The sequence below is a fragment of the Sorex araneus genome, chromosome 5 (genome assembly GCF_027595985.1).
Source record: "Sorex araneus isolate mSorAra2 chromosome 5, mSorAra2.pri, whole genome shotgun sequence".
Taxonomy (NCBI): Eukaryota; Metazoa; Chordata; class Mammalia; order Eulipotyphla; family Soricidae; genus Sorex; species Sorex araneus.
The window spans coordinates 155685715-155702843 of record NC_073306.1 but is presented as its reverse complement, the minus strand read 5'-3'; the positions used below and the strand labels follow the sequence as shown (position 1 = coordinate 155702843).

Below are 17129 nucleotides of genomic sequence, written 5' to 3'. Positions count from 1 at the left end.
CACAACACCCAAAATGAGAGAGAACAAAAGGGAATGCCCTGCCACAGAGGCAGGGTGGGGTGGTGGGGGATGGGGTCGTGATGGTGGGAGGGATACTGGGAACTTTGTGGAAGATGATGGGCACTGGTGGAGGGATGTGTACTCCACCATTGTATGACTGAAATGCAAACATGAAAGTTTGTAAGTTTGTAACTGTACCTCATGGTGATTCACTAACAAAAATTTTAAAATCATAAATAAAATTTATATGTGCAAGAACTAAGAAAAACTAACAGGATGAATCAAGTTATTCTATCCAGTTTTTTAGGCCATGAACAGCTCTTCCATATAATACATACTTTCTGTTATTCTTGGACTTTATCATGATAGTTGTCAGAATATAGATGTACTATACATTAAGGAATCATTCTACATTGTTGAATGAAATATCTGGTAATATGTAATAAAGAATCCTCATAATTTATGGTAAAATCCAAATTTCCAAACTGAAATATATGGAGGACTTTATAATTTCTAAGAACCATATATTAAAAATGTGGAGCCTCTAAAATGTTTTACAGTCTTTGTTCCATATTTTTTAATCTGATTGAAGTTCTTTTTTCTAATAAAATGTGAAAGATAAAAGAAATGAACTACTAAGCTAGTAAGTTATATTCCATTATAATGAATTGTAATGAGGTATTTTGTTGGAATTGAAGATCAATATGATTTAGTACCAGATGCTCCACTGATAGAGCTGAAAATGTAATAATCAAAGAAGTAAAATTCACCTAGAGCTTCACATATGTTTTCATCTCTACTTATAAATGCAAGTTATTTTAGTTTTACTTAATACACCATCCCCCTCAATACTGGATCACCTGGTAGGTCACAGTTTTTAATTTAACTTCTATGCTACTAAATTCTACCATTGCACAAAATCTACAGAGCACATCAAAGAGAAAAAAAGCCCAATAATAAAAAATTAAAAAGTTTATATGAAATAAACATTTTCCAATGTCATATTATCTTCAATATACTATATCAGCAAGAACTCCTCCTTTTTGTCAGCCCAACACACTCTAATGATCAGGACCTGATCAATCCCCTCCTGTGTCCAGAACAATCTTCCTCCCAAATTTAGCTTTCCTAATTTCACATTCTCGTTATTGTCTACACCAACTTTCCAACATTTTAATGACTGTAGCCTGCTTTCCACCTTTCAAATGATTGTAGCCTTCTGCACCTTAAATGAAATCCAAATCTGTTTCTTTATGGTGACAACTGGCTTTTAAAAATCCTTTCTTAGTCAAACACTTAAAACTGCTCTTTACCTACTCCTTAGCATTCATCCCTTTTCAACACTCTTAGGAAAAGCCTGGCTTACCTACCCTTGGATTCTGAATTCTCCATTAACACACGCTGGTCAGATGTGTAGACCCACTTTCCGTGCTCATGGAGTTCCATCAGCAGAGGTATATATAGGATAACACAGAATATTTTTTCATAGATCTTGCTCCCTGTTACTTACTGAGGCTTTTCTGTAGCCACATTTACATCCTTAGGCTTTAATTTTGTTCCTTCTCCATGGTCATTTGATAGTTTTAATCATCAACTAAATTTTTCAGAACATGAATACTCCAAAACTTTGGCCTCAAGTTCTTGTTTTGCTACAAATAATAATAACAAGCTGGATTATTTCAGTAATTCTATATATGCCCCTTGTATTTAATATTTCACAAATTTTTCTCACTCCCCTCTTTCTTCTCCCTTTTGGTCTTACTCATTAAATTTTCATATATATTACTGTCACATCATCTTCTCATCCTGTATGCTAGAAACTCTGGATACATCTTTGGTTTATTTCTCTTCATTATTCCATTGTCTAATTCCATTTTATCAGCCACTGTAATAATTGATCCTATCTGTTTCCATATTATCATTCCTACCACTCTTGAACAGCTTCTGCTCTGATGACTCTCCCCTTGCGTATAGGATAATAGGATATAGGATAGTATGGTGGTGTCAGTGCATTCTGATCTCCTTTCTTTAGACTATACTAAAGGAACACTGCTAAAATGTATTTTCTTGAAGATTCAAATGCAAGACTCCTCTCCCACCCATCCAAAAAGAGAAAAAGAAAACTAGATGAAGATCTCCTCTCAATTTCTAGTTTAAACAAAAAATTCTTTCTGTACTTGAGGTAATATGGTGACAACAGTGTTTAACTTTTATGGATTTGATCTACAGACTATAGTATCAAGGAACTGCATTTTTACATGCCACTCATTTAGGTATCAATTTCCAGTGCCATTCCCTTCCTGCTTATCCCTCTTTTGTCTGTCCAATCTTACTGCTTCTGCTGATGTGGTAGTGAAATCCTCTTTCTGTGTCCACATTTCCTTCACTCACCCATTCTCCAAGACCTGTTCTATAGACTATGTTACATGCTACAACAGTTACACGAGTTGCATGCTACTGTGAGAGGGCTTAAATCATCCAGGGATCCTTGACTGAATGATAATTATGTGTTACAAACATAAAGTTATAGATATGCCAACTATTTCATTTCAAAGTTATGACTACCTTCAGTGTAGGTGGCAAAAGTAGGTCATTTTCTCTCCTTTCTACAGACAGTAAATGGTTGACAACCTGCAGTTCTGACTAATGATCTGCCTTAGGTTAAATGCTACAACCTTCCCTCCATTTTCCATTCTCTAGCAAACACCTTGAACTCTGTTTCTCCTTTATAGCATTTACACTTGGACCTCACAGCACAGCTTTAATTTGATCTAAGTTTCTCTTTACTTGATGGAAGCTCTCTTCTCTGAAGGTTATTAAAAAGATGAGGTGCTGCCTTTTTATTCAAAGTGTTTACTTCATAAATACTGTGACTCATTAGAGGAATAGATCATTATTCATTTTGAAATACTTTCTAATTATAAGAACCAATCTTAAAAATGAGACTGTTAAAGATAAGGCTTGTGGGAGGGAAAATTGGGAATATTAGTGGAGAGAAGTTGGATTGGCAATGGTGGGAAAACTTTGTATACCGGAATAACTGTAAATTACAGTTTCTCAATTATTAAAAAAAGTAAATAAAAAGGATAGTAATCCCCAAAACAAAATAAAAAATAAAATACATTCTGCACCTTTCTACTGTCAAATTCAATCATGCATGGATGACAATGTCCAACAAAGATGGAGGTCTTCTGTAATGGGTGTTTTTGAAATTAGACAGGATTATCTTTTTATTACTTTTCTCTCAAGAATTATTTTCTGTGATGTTTTCATAGGAACCTATGACTCTAAGGAGGCTAAATGCATCATCCATAAACTAGAACACTCTGAGTTAACTCTGCCTTTTGTTCTTAGGGGTTCCTTCTTTCTAGAATGTCACCTGCAGATAGGAAAAAAAAACCCTCTTCTTTCCTCTTCAAGGTTTGGCTAAGAAATATATGACAAATGGCTTACCCAGGGTTCAAGAATATAGCGTAGGGTTTATGGGAGCATGTCTTGCCTGCCAAACTGAATCCCCAGCATAAACTGACCCTAAGGCCCTAAGGTCCCCTTAGCATTACTGCGTATGGACCTGGTGACCCCAGAACTGCTGGCTCTGGATATTGAACTCTTTGGTCCACTGGCCCTATTATTTCCAAGAGGGAGCCCTAAGCCCTCTTTTGCTTATGAGGCAAAATACAACTCTTCCATACTCAAGGACATGCTCCATCAATGAAAGATTTAACGAGGCTAATAAATAAAAGTATGGATGCATTACTTTATGTCTGTGTCACCTAATCTCTACCTAGCTACGGCCCTGTTAGATAATCACAGGTACACTGCCAAAACCTTTAAATACACTTTTAAGCACACATCAGACTCTTAAATAACATGAGTGCATTGTGTAAATCAAGGCTATTGTCATATAAAGTTAATTAGAACAGTTGATTTATAAAAAGTAGATATTTTGGAAAGTAATGTTTTGAGCATGCCTATTACATAGACTTATCAAAAGATATTTGTCTTTGTCATTTCAACACCAAGTATCCAAGAATATTTAGTTAAAATTTAGAATTAGTCAGGGGGCTGGCGCAATAGCACAGCGGGTAGGGCATTTGCCTTGCACATGGGTGACCTGGGTTCAATTCCCAAAATCCCATATGATTCCCTGAGCAGCACCAGGGGTAATTCCTGAATGCAGAGCCAGGAGTAACCCCTGTGCATCGCTGGGTGTGACCCACAAAGCAAAAAAAAAAAATTAGAATTAGTTTATAAAAGAATAATATGGACATGTAGTTTAAGAAGCACTTTTTAATTTAATGGATATTAAAACTATTCAAATGCTCACCTGCTATGTGGGCAAAGCAAACACTTTATATTTCATATGATTTTGTTTTCTCCATGGGACATATTATCCACAAAAGCAGAGAAATACAAATAGCAGCATACAAAGCCAAAATAGCTGTCAAAAAATTTAACTTCTGAAGGAGGCAGTCAAAGAGGCCAACCTGCTGGAAATTTAAAAATCTTATATATTGTGGCTTTCTATATTTTGAGTGTAACTTTGTGACAAATGATAGAACAGTGTAAAGCAAAACAAGAAAACTACATTTTAAAGTGTGGGTTCTTGAGAAGCAGAACATTTTCTGGTTACCTTATTCCTGTGAAGAATGATCCCAACTCAGTTTTTCTCTAATGGCCCTGGCTCTGAGTTGGCTATGAACAAGAGGTTCTACAAACTTGAACAGTGTAGAACTCATTTCTCCTGAAAAACCTGCTAGCATCATTTTGAGGGCAGGGCAAGCATTTCTTTCCATTTCCTTAAAGACATTTCTTGGGGCTGGAGCGACAGCACAGCGGGTAGGGCGTTTGCCTTGCACGCGGCCGACCTGGGTTCGATCCCCAGCATCCCATATGGTCCCCCAAGCACCGCCAGGAGTAATTCCTGAGTGCAAAGCCAGGAGTAACCCCTGAGCATCGCTGGGTGTGACCCCCCCAAAAAAAAAAAGACATTTCTTTCCATATCCTTAAAGGCATTTATTTCCATTTCTTTGAAGGTATTTCTTCCCATTTTTTTAAAGGTGTTTAATTTTCACTCTACCTGTGTTACCAAAGACCCACCAACAAAAATCCCTGAGCACTCCAGCTAAATCTTTAATTAAACAGAGTTTCAATATAATTCCCAAAAGGAAGCTCCTTCTAAGGTCACTGATCAGACTTGGATTAAATCAACTCAGTATCTCCTCAAGAAAGCCATGAACTGGTCCCTGGGGAAGGCGAGAGATAAGAGGGAGTTTGGGGGAACATACATTTCTGTGATGGTCTCAGGCAGATTTGTGGGGATCTCGGGGAGCCCTTTCCCTCGGCAGTCGACCATGTTGTTGCTACAGGTACAAGCGGCAGGACAGTGCAAAACACTGCAGGAAGGAGCCATAAAGGACTGGTGACCTGGAAAAGAACAAACAGCAACGGTATGCTTCCTCTCGAGTTTCACAACTGCGGACTACAAAAGATGATCTCAAATGACAAGGCATGACGTGAAGCAAAAATGCATTTCTCTAAATATCCGATACTAATGTGATCTGAAGTTACTACACTCTATTTGAGGGAGCATGCATTTGTGCGTTGTGTGTCAATACTGAGATGAAGTGGATGATGATTTTTAAAACTATGAGATGACAATCGTTCAGACTTGAAATTAATGATGAAGAATGCTGTTTAGAGCTAGAGTGCTATGCAAATTCATTCTCTCAAAAGCAGCCATTTCAGACAAATCTATTTCATTTCTACTGAATTTAAATAGAGAGGTGGGTCATTATTAACCTTCTGTAGCTTAACTTTTTCTCAAAAAAAGGGTTAAAAATAAAATTTCTACATGGATAGGTATAATTGTTGATGATTGTAAACAACCATGTAAATAAACAGGGGACACTAGTTTGTGCAAAGTTTGAGGGTTTCCTTTCAAAAACGGATAATTACCACTTTCTTTGAAGATAGAAAAAACACTCTGCACCACACAGTTCAGTAATGGTTCATCTCTAGGCTTTTTTTTTCCACTGCAGGCACTACCTGGAGGCACATATTCCTACTACTCAGTTTGTAGAAACAAATCTGTTTTGAGGGAGATTTTGCTATCTGAGGGACAATGGAAGATCAGCAAACTAACGTCCATCAGCCAAAGCTTGGTTGCTGGAGCAAGGGCAGCCCAACTCACCCTGCAAGAAAGAGCTGGAAGGATAGTACTAGGCCTGCACACTCAGTCACCCACCCCGTTCAACAAGCTCTCACACTCGACAATAGCAGACTCAGTCTAAGAAATAAACGTGGAACTTGCCTTCTTCCTCATCTAGAAAGCAGGAGGGAAAAAGTGAAGAGAGAAAACAGTGGTTAGTAACAATTGGTTAGTCATTTCATTGTTTAAATAAACAATTAAAGCAATCAGACCTATTGAGCATGTACTGAGAGATTTAAAGGGAAAATATATTTGGGTTATAAAGTGTGGGAAGAAACACATAAAGGGGCCAAAGATGACAATAGGATATAATCTTGTACTGACGTCTCTCCGTCCTTTAAGAAAAGACTTATTTGTGAGCAAAAGGTTTCACTGCATTTGAACAGATGCAGAACAAGGCACATACTTATAAAACAACGTCCATGGAGATCAACATACTGTTAACATGAATATGTGTATGTAGGTTCATATATACACTCACATATACAATCTTTGTTCTCAACTATGTGTAACTTTGGACAAGGTTATTGAGCACTCTTTTCTCTCTACATTTCAATCTCAATATAAAAAGCGTCAATGGAGATCAATGAAATATTAACATGAATAATATGTACTTGCCTGCATGGCAGAGCCTGGCAAGCTACCCGTGGCATATTCAATATGCCAAAAAACAGTAACAACAAGTCTCACAATGGAGACGTTACTGGGTTACTGGTGCCCGATCGAGCAAATCGATGAGCAATGGGATGACAGTGATACAGTGATGCATATACACACATATACAATCTTTGTTCTCAACTATGTATAACTTTGGTCAAGATTACCTAGCACTCTTTTATCTCCACATTTCAATCTCAATATAAAGTTACTATTTGGGGCTGGAGACAAAGTGTAAGGGTAAAGTCATGTGCCTTATATCCTGCCAATCTGGCACCACATTATGGTCCTGTGAGCACTGTACAGAACCAGCAACACACCCTGAGCATCTATGGTAGTGGTCCTAAATAAGTAATATTAGGGACTAGGAAGATTGTTGAGTGGAATAAGAGCTTGCTTTGCACAAGGCACTGGACTCAATCCCAGGCCCCCCCATATAGACCCCTGAAAAGCTACCAGGAGTGATCCCTGAGAGCAGAGCCAGGAGTAAGCCTGAGCACAGGTGTGACCCCCACCTCCCAAAAGGTAACATATATTTTTAGATTTTTATCGGGAGGTGACATGAGGTAAATACAAGTAAAATAAGATGCATTTTACACCTGAACTGGAGCGATAGCACAGCAGGTAGGGCGTTTCCCTTGCACATGGCCGACCCGGGTTCGATTCCTCCATTCCTTTCAGAGAGCCTGGCAAGCTACCAAGAGTATCCCGCCCGCATAGCAGAGCCTGGCAAGCTACCAGTGGCGTATTCGATACGCCAAAAACAGTACCAAGTCTCACAATGGAGACATTACTGGTGCCTGCTCAAGCAAATTGATGAACAGTAAGACAACAGTGCTATAGTGCTACATGTAACAAAGACACATAAGCACATAGAAAAAACTGTAAATGTCACCTGGTGATATTTTCCATAACTCATGTCTTATTTGTGGATTTAGATTTTTGTTACCAAAGCTAATCATATAAGTCTTTTCAGTCGAGGTCAACAATACTATCCCTGAATACACAAACACACATTCTGTCCGCCAGCAGCCATACTAGAACTATTCCCCCCCCACAATTTCCTGAGGAGATAAGTTTACCACTTTCCTACAGTCAAAACAGAGTGAAAGAAGAATCATGAATAGTTTATATTTCAACTGAACTAGACACAGAACTGTCTTCCATCCTGTCCTAGGTACAAGTGACCTATACTTGTTATGCACACACACACACACACACACACACACACACATTTTTCTTAGAAGGAAGCCTGACGCTCACAGGAACAGGATCGCCAGAGGGATTAGTGCACAAGTGCACATTTGTGAGGGCCATACAAATCAGCAACGCATACCCTCCCTGCAACACTTTATGTCAAAGCAGACACTAACACAACCGCCGGCAGATCTTTCTCCCTTACCACTGCAGACAAATTCTCGCTTTTGAACCTCAGCTACATTATGTCCCCGCAGGTGGGATGGGCCCATACACTGGGTGTAGAGGCCCACCCGGGGTCTCTGGCGCAGCCAGTCAGAGAGCCAGGCCAGGTGGCAGTCACAGTACAGGTTGTTGGAATGAAGGCGGCTAGAAGAGAGAAAAGCAGTTTAGAACAAACAGACAAAACCCCAGATTATCTGCATCACTTCCACATGGGCAAGATACATCTTATTATGCAATTTTCCCCTTTATTCTAAAAATTAAACCAATTCCAACTCAGAATCAGGTTTCTCTTCCAGGGGCCTCTGAACTGAATAAAACAGGCTGGAGTTTAACATAGTTATAAAAGAGCTTTTGCCCAAGTTTATTCAGAAAGTAAAGGGAAATACATAAGTCTATGGAAAATTGCTCTAAGTGCAAAGTGAACCCAAACTGTCAGTGCACAGACAAGTGGGGTGGTGTGGGGGATGGGAAGGGGGAACGATGGGGTTAGCACAGGGGGTGCATTTCTTTAAGTCAGTGTTCTCAGCTTGCAGTATCAGTTAGACTTCTTTTTTTGTCTGTGAAAACTGCTTGCAAAATCTTTTTAGCGGGTCACTTTGATTTTTTTTTTTTTTTGCTGAACAGGGCAGAATAATAATTCAATATCAAACACTTCCTTCACATTCCTGTTCTGATTTCCTTCTTTTTGTTTAATTGCAGAGAAGGGGATTAGCTGCTTTTGGCTCCTGTGAACTGATTGTCAAAGAGCTTGAACAGAAATTAAAAGACAAATGACTGAGAGTGAAGGAATTAAGTGATTCCCCTCTCTGCTGGCTGGGAGCCACGCCACAACATGGAGCCCTTCCAAGTGGCAAATAACACTCTCCATTAATAAAATATCAGACAAATGTATCCACTAAATTAGGTAAATGACTTCGAACTGGCTTTTATGTTTTCTCAAACTAAAGGAAAGGACATCCAAAGCTATAAATCAAAGCATCATTCCCAGAATCATCCATGACATTGTAATATCATTTTAGGCCTTTATAGCTGATGTGCTCAATTCTAACCCAATAATAGTAATGGATATTAAAACATGGAACTCAGTCCAGTAAGATAATTGGACCATAAAAATGGAATTTTTAAGTAGCAACAATAATACAGAATAATGAAGCAACCAAAGCAATGGAATTTCAACTTAGGTGTTTGACATTCTCCTTATGCTTAGAGATCTGGAAGATTGTTTTGCCTCAAAATTAGAAGGCATGCCAGAGGACCAAAAAACTATACTTAGCAGAAAGCTGGGTGGCCTCTAGTTCAGTTTGTTTGGAAGTCAAAGGGCCACACTTTGGAAACCAAAGCATATACAGTTACATACGGTTCTCTGAGTATGCAGTTGAAACCAAAGTCTACAATGATGCAGTTGATGTGCGCAGATTTGAAATGGAAAAAGCATATAAAAATATAAAAATCTGATGATCAAGACAAAAATCTAGGGAATTTCAAAGAGAAATTAAGGCATGCCCTAAAATAGGTGAACAGTGGGCACTTTTAGTCTTACCTGTATTACTTTTGCAAGTACTGATAGCTCGATCAAATCATTTTTAAAATATTAGCTACAGTTAATGAGAAACCAATGTCCTCAAGTAAACTGGGATGTTAATCTGGTCGGATACGTTGCAACCAGATAGCTCCAAGAAGACAAAATTTAGCTGTCTGTGGCTATTTTTAAGATATTTATGTTTTTGAAAAAAAATCCATTTTAAGATAGTCATGCGATTTGCTATTGCATATAGGCTCAGTCTTAGTGAAGAAAAATAATATTGAGATCGGTGTTTATGTCTCAGGAGACAGGAAGGTGCTGGAGGATATAGATTTCATGTGGGTGACCAGGTTCGATCCCTGGTACCGCACAGGTCCCCAAATACCACGGGGAGCGGCTCTCGAGCACCAAGCAAGCACTAGACCCCAAACATGTGTGGTACAAAGAGGTAAAAATAAAAGAAAGTATTCATATCACTTATTTATCATAATATCACAATTTGATTGTTTTCTTATTGCAAAGAAGATAAATGCGACATTTTTTAGTTATAAGCCTCTATAAATTTGAAATATTTTGAAAAGTCAAAAACTACATTTTATTGGGTGAATATATATATACCCTATTCACAAATAATTTTTTAAAAAGATGATGACTATTTTCTTTATATTTCCTACCATTTCTCACATGTAATGTACAAACCAATTCAAAGGAGATTTGTCTCTGAAAATGCTTTTCCTAAATATTTCACACTGGATTTTAAGAAATAATCTTTCTCTCAGACACACACAAAAAGCTATCGCAAATATTTTATTAGAGAATGATTTCTATTCACCTAAAATATTTTAATGCTCATCTATAACCTCTGGAAAGAGATTTTGAAATATAAATGCTGACACAACCTTAATTACAGAAGCAATAGAGGGTGATGTTTTAATTTTACAGTTACAAAGGATGTGGGGAGACAGGTTAGCTTTATTAGGTCTGCTTGCCTTCCAGTAATAAAATCACAAAGATTTACCATTTATCATTTCTGACAGTCAATCAAGGGCTCTTCCATTCCTTAATGTAATGTGACCTCCACAATAGCTCAAAGTAAATGTTCGCCCCAACCCCAACTTCCCGTAACACTTATCAAAGACAGCTTTCAAGTTTTTGGAATGCTAGAAAATTAACTCAAATATCATATATATATACATATATATAACGTTAGAAAAAAGTGGTGCTTTCTTGGTCTACCCTAGGAAGCAGCACTCTTATTGTTGACTTAGTAAAACAAGCTTTGCCGATGAAATAAACCTTTATATCCAATGTGACTACTTACAAAGTTCTAAGTTTAGGCATGTGATTGAAACTGGCCACCGAAAGTCTAGTAATGTTGTTATTGTTGAGAGTTCTGTAGAATAAATAAAAAGTAAAATATTTTAGATATAAAAGTTTACCCATCATTCCATTTATTTAAAATAGAGAAAACTTCTGGTTATATTTCCACAGGAAAACCCTTTGGCAGAAATGGCATGGAGAATGCCTGGTATTACACAGAGGATATTAGGTAAGTTACACCCTTCCATATTTATGATGTGTTCAATTTTATCAAATATCTATAAAAATGCATGGTTTTGGCAAGAGTATCTCTGATAATTGACATACTTTATGCACCGTGTGAATGAATATATACTCATGATCTTGCATAAGGAATGAACGGGAAACAGTCATGGATGGGAAACCTGAGAGTCTACATTCCTTAGAGGAGTATTATGTGTAATTAGTGCTCATGAGTAAGTGAAAATATTTGACTCCCCAGCTGAAATCTCAAAGCAATAGTGCAGAAACAGTTTTTTTTCAGCCCTAGTACAGAATTTCCCCCCCTTATTTTAGACATAAGACCCTGTTGAAATTTGAGTAGTAAAAACAGCATCTAAATTTGGTGCTTGCATGGGTGGGGTCATGACATGGTATAGGTATAAACTAAAAGCACAACATAATCTAACAATTTTTGGTTGCAGCTGAAAATTACGTTCTTCGTTTAATGCTATTGGGAGTGGTCATAATTTCTGGAAATTATAGTCAGGAAGATGAGGAATCATGGAAGATTTAAGAAAATAAGCTATCGATGTTATTTGTATTATTATCATGCTTTTATTATTATTGTTCATCTTCCTCCTCATTTTTTATCACATATTTCTTTTTGTTTTAGATTTAAGACCACACCCAGTGCTCAGGACATACTCCTGCCTCTGTGCTCAGGGTTCACTCCTGGCTCGGGGACCATATGGGGTGCAAGGCAGACAACCTACCTGCTGTACCATCTCTTCTGCCTCTTTATCAAATATTTCTTAAATGGCTTTAGGATGTATGACAACATGAAATTTAATAAAAAACATAAATAAGGCATGCATCCTGTCCTTAAATATGAGACGCTCCAACTGAGGAAATGAAATTACGCAAGTTATAAAAACAGAGCCAGTGGTATTGAGAGGAAAGCTTTTATTTTTTTTTCTCTCATAATGACAAAAAAAGTGCACACATGGTGATCCTCAGACTGGGTGAGTCCAAAATAGAAACAGAAAACTATAATAGTATCTGGAGGGTTGTGTAAGGTGCTAACTATCGAGGGAACGTTGTTCAAGGAATTAAGAAGAAAGGACAATGATCCAGGTGGAAGGAGGAGGATTCTGGAGAAGAGGTTAAGTCAGAGGTTGAAAATTCACTGGTTGCAGACTCCCAGACAAGTAACTTAAATGACAGAAGTATGCTGCGTGTACAGAAATTCACTGGAGCAGAGGGATGGAGATGGGAAGACATTGATCAGGGAATAAGGAGGAACTGTGTCATTAGCAACTGTGTCTGTGATAGCAGCTGATAACCTGCTCCAATGCTCTGCTGCTCTCTGTAATGGAAAACTGCCAATCTGTTTTTCTCAAGAGAAGCTACACATGAAATTTTTAGATCAATTCTCCTAATTTTTAAACGCTGGCAACCAATTAAATTATTTCAATGAATCTGGGGACCATCTTCGTGAGGGCAGAGCAGGATACATTATGAGGCCGCCTAGACCAGCTAGTGGTATGTTTGCCAATGCGAGATGTGAAGTGTTCACAGATTGAAGGGATCATACAGTTCCTCTGGACAGGGGTCAGGATTGCTACACATCTAGAACATGCAACGCCCTTTTGACTCTGCTTTTCAGTGTCTTGAATGATGTGAGAAATAATCCAAGTGATCTGAATTAAGTAGAAAGAGAAAAAAAAGTTTATGAGGGACCTCTGAAGTCCTCCATATTGGCTCGTGTGATCGAAAAGTTGCTAGGTTTTACCGGACTCAAGTGAAATGAGATTTTTTTTTTCACATGCCATTAAACTATATCCCTTTGAGAAGTGAACTAAAAGGTTTCACTTCTCAAAGGGATTCTCTTTCAAATGACCCCTTTCCCACTCTCAACATTTATGTGGTCTTTATGTGGCTAAAACCTTCAGTCAAAAAACATACTAAAATGTGACTTTGGGGATAAAAAGTATTTTAAAATGTAATTCACACTCAGCAGATATGAACTGACTTAGAACTATAAAGTTTCTTACTACTTTTCACAGAACGAGTTTTCAGTTGAATCTAAGCTAATGGACATCATTTTGAAGCTGAATTTTAATCCATATAATGCCGTAGAAGAACCAATTCGTTTAGTATTTTTATTCAGTGTGCAAAGTCATCTCTACACATCTTAGTTTTTGAGTACTTTTTACTATATCAATGCTTATTTTGATACTCAACCTCAGGATTTTATCTTTTAATTAGAAAGTTTCTTGTACAAGGAACATTGTGATATATAAGCATGATGTATTTGTCTTGATAATTAAGTTGGCAATCTCAGTCTTGAACTTATTCCACTTATTAATCTAGTGTTCAGAAAAAAAATAACACCCTGATCTAGGTAGAGTTGCTGTGGTTATTTTTGAGTTGCCATCTAAGTATAAAGAAAGGAAACAGTTTTAACATCAACTAATCAGAACTCCATCAGAAAGTCAGTTTACTCTGATAGGTTCACTGAAAAATGGACTTCCAGCTGTTACTTATCTCACTTTTTCTTTCCCAAACTTCATCCACTTTCTCTTGCATTTGTGTGCACATCTATGGAAATATTTGTTACATCGTGTCGCCATGATAATTACTCCTACCTACTTCTTGGTCTGAGGATATTCACACAATAAAATTTGGAACATGGGAAAAGAGAGAGATAGTACAGCAGGTAGGGCCTTTGTCTTGCATGCAATGGACCCAAAGTTGGGCTCCAATATTGTACCCAGTCCTTGAGCGCTGCTTAGAGTAAACCCTGTGTACAACCAGGTATGATCCCAAAACAACAACAAAAAGAATATGGAAACAAGATGTCTAAAAATTCAAAACATGGCATGTCCCTTCTTTATTTCTATAACAAGAAGATAAAGCTTAAAGAGCGAGCTGGATGATAAAAAATAAGTAAAACATAATTTTCTAGAAGATTTCTTAAATAACTCTAGTATAAATACCTCTGACCAAATGTTTATAATTGGTGAACTTTTGATTTCCATGAGGAGAAATTTGGACTTGGTAAATCCCAGTCTATCTAAAACCATATCTAATTTTACCTCAAATATTTCATCAACTTATTTCTCTAAAAGTTGTTTGTACTATAAATATTTAAAGTATAAGCATATTGAAATGTTTAAAATGCTTCACATTTTAACAAAAAAGTAGTTTCTGTCTTTTGAAAACTAAAATATACTTTTTGGTATTATGTTAATTTTAATAATTTTTAATTCAACACATGAACTTATATGTCTCTTTAATACCTATATACCAAAGTCCTCAGAATCATTACTGTTTTTTAGCTTTGTTCCATATATTATAAAATGTCAATAACTTTTCTATGTTTATGGTAGTGGTTTATGCTCAAGTCATGTTTTAGGTATTTTGCTAACATAGTAAACTGCATGAGGCGGCTATGCTTTCATGAATTTTCTTCTTCCAAATCAGGATTAGTTTAACACTTAGAAACACAGTTTCCATTTCATGGTTTTTTTCCAATACCTAGCACAGTTCCTGGCACACAGGTGGCCTTACAAATGACAAGCAGATGAACAGACAGGTCATTTGGTAGAATGGTAGACGGTATACTCTATAATCGAGAATACTAAACATATACTCAGTATATTAGATACACTCATATATAAATCACTCAATATAAAATCAACATTTAGACCCTTTCACTTAATATTAAAGCTCTTTATGGGAGTTTAATTCATCAAATATATTCAGCACAATTTTAGATAAAATAATCGGCATTGCTTATAATCCTAGTTAGAATTCTGGATTCACATAAAAATGGCTTTGATCACCTTCATTCACTATGTAGTTATCATAGACAAAGTCAGGTGACACTATGATTTAGACACCAGACCACTATCAACCACTATTATGAAATCATAGGTGTCTAAAATAGACACTGTTCTAAAAAGAACTGTTCTAAAATAGCATCACTGAGCTTTATATATAAAGAATGATTTTGCAGAACAATTTAAAGTGTGAACTTATGACTGTGATGTATATGACAAACACTTTGAATGTTTTTCCATGAGGAAAAGTTAGACTGCTATCAACAAAAAACCCAAAGGTGGCCTCTCAGGTGTTTAGGAAATAACATGTAGTTAGAATCCATGTGGTTTCAATCAGATCATCTTGACTTGCCTTTAAAAGTAATAACGGCAAGGGTCGGAGAGATAGTACAGCAGGTAGGGAGTTTGCCTGGCACTGGGCCACCCTGGGTTTGATCCTCCACACTGTCTTTGGTCCCCTGAGTCCACCAAGAGTGGTGAGCAGAGTCAGGAATAAACTCTGAGCACAGCCAAGTGTGGTCCCCAAAACAAAAAATAAATAAAATAATGATGAGAACAATAATACTAATAAGAGCCTATGATATATCTAAACATCTAACAATTTACTCAAAACTGAAAACATATCACATATGATACGGAAAATATTGATAAAACAAAGTCATTCTAGAAGAAACATTAAACTAAATTAGACTTTGAGATTAGACTTTTCAAAATTAAATATTGTTTCTCAAACTCAGTTTATAAAGCAATGGAATCCTTTTATAGGAACATTTAATGATTTCTGGGTAACTTTGAAAGTGGACTAAAATTTCAAAACCTTCTCACACTTAATTCAATTTTGAATTTCTGAATAAAATGAATCAGTAATGAAGTATAAAACAAAAAATGTATTTAAGGATGGGGGGGCCGTAGGTACATTTCAAATTTGAATACTTAAGGAAATTTTCCAGAAAAGTATAGGCAGTTGAGTAACTCTAGTTTTCAGGAAAGTTCTTTTTCATTATAATGAATTATTTCATATAGATTATTTTATAAATCGGAGGTTTGTAGAGATTCTACAGATACCTCTAGCCAATGTTATCAGCCATGTTTACCCAGCCAGGAAAGAGAGAGAATGCCAATTATGATAGAAATCTTTATGTTGTGCTTTATGAAGTCAGCAGCAAAGACTTTCAAATGGACCATATAGGTAGCTTTTAAAATCAGAAAGCAAACTCTGGAACAACCTTTACAATTAAGTTACCTTGATAAAAATGACATTTTACAAAACCAGCAAACGGCATTCCATTGCAGAGAACTATAAAATATATCAACCTATCAGTTACTGAGAGATTTCATGATTATTTTTTGGGTCCATAAGTCTCTTTAAAATGATATTTTAATAGTAAGCAGTTGTAGAAAGCCTCACCCATCATAGAAAGGCAAATATTTTCTTACAGAATACATAAAGGACAATCTGTAAGATTACTGTAGTTTCCTTCCTGGGCAATCTGATTAAGCCCACAGTCACGATACACAAGGTTTTGTACTCACATTTGGAATTCTTTCTGTATTCCCTCGGAGTTACTGAAGGTATCTCTTTAGGAGACCATTTTGATACCAGGTTTTAAGGGAATAGATAAGCTTCCACATTAGCACCCCCAGACACAAAGCTCCCCCGAAAGTCAGAGAAATCAGCGGTACTTACAGCACTTCCAGATCCCTGAGAGCCCTGAACGCCCCGTCTTCAATACAGCTGATCTGGTTGTAATCCAGCTGCCTGTGAAACAGATTAAAATAGATGTAAAAGGAGAAGAGTCCAGGGTGAGGTGCGAGCCAGGTTCCTGAGGGGCCTCAGGAGCTCGGGCTGCACTCCCTGAAGCGCCTTCACGAGCACACTCATCTGCTTAAGGATGTCACAAACCATTCTGGCCTCAGTGCCGCCACTGAAATCTCTTTTTGTTCTGAACTG

The 17129-nt window shown here is 37.1% G+C and overlaps 1 protein-coding gene across 4 annotated transcripts in view; it reads right to left on the bottom strand.

The window, feature by feature from the left end:
- The window catches only part of SLIT2 (slit guidance ligand 2), a 342896-nt gene that overhangs the window by 107624 nt on the left and 218143 nt on the right, over positions 1-17129 (bottom strand). For 2 of the 4 annotated variants that reach the window (XM_055138863.1, XM_004616540.3), the window contains exons 6-10: positions 16866-16937; positions 11134-11205; positions 8271-8434; positions 6314-6325; positions 5289-5427 (exon numbers count right to left, since the gene is read on the bottom strand). In XM_055138863.1, coding sequence (XP_054994838.1) covers positions 5289-5427; positions 6314-6325; positions 8271-8434; positions 11134-11205; positions 16866-16937 — 459 coding nt within the window. Of the gene's footprint in view, positions 1-5288; positions 5428-6313; positions 6326-8241; positions 8435-11133; positions 11206-16865; positions 16938-17129 lie in introns of those variants that run through there. The other 2 variants (XM_055138864.1, XM_055138862.1) reach the window with 2 other exon arrangements.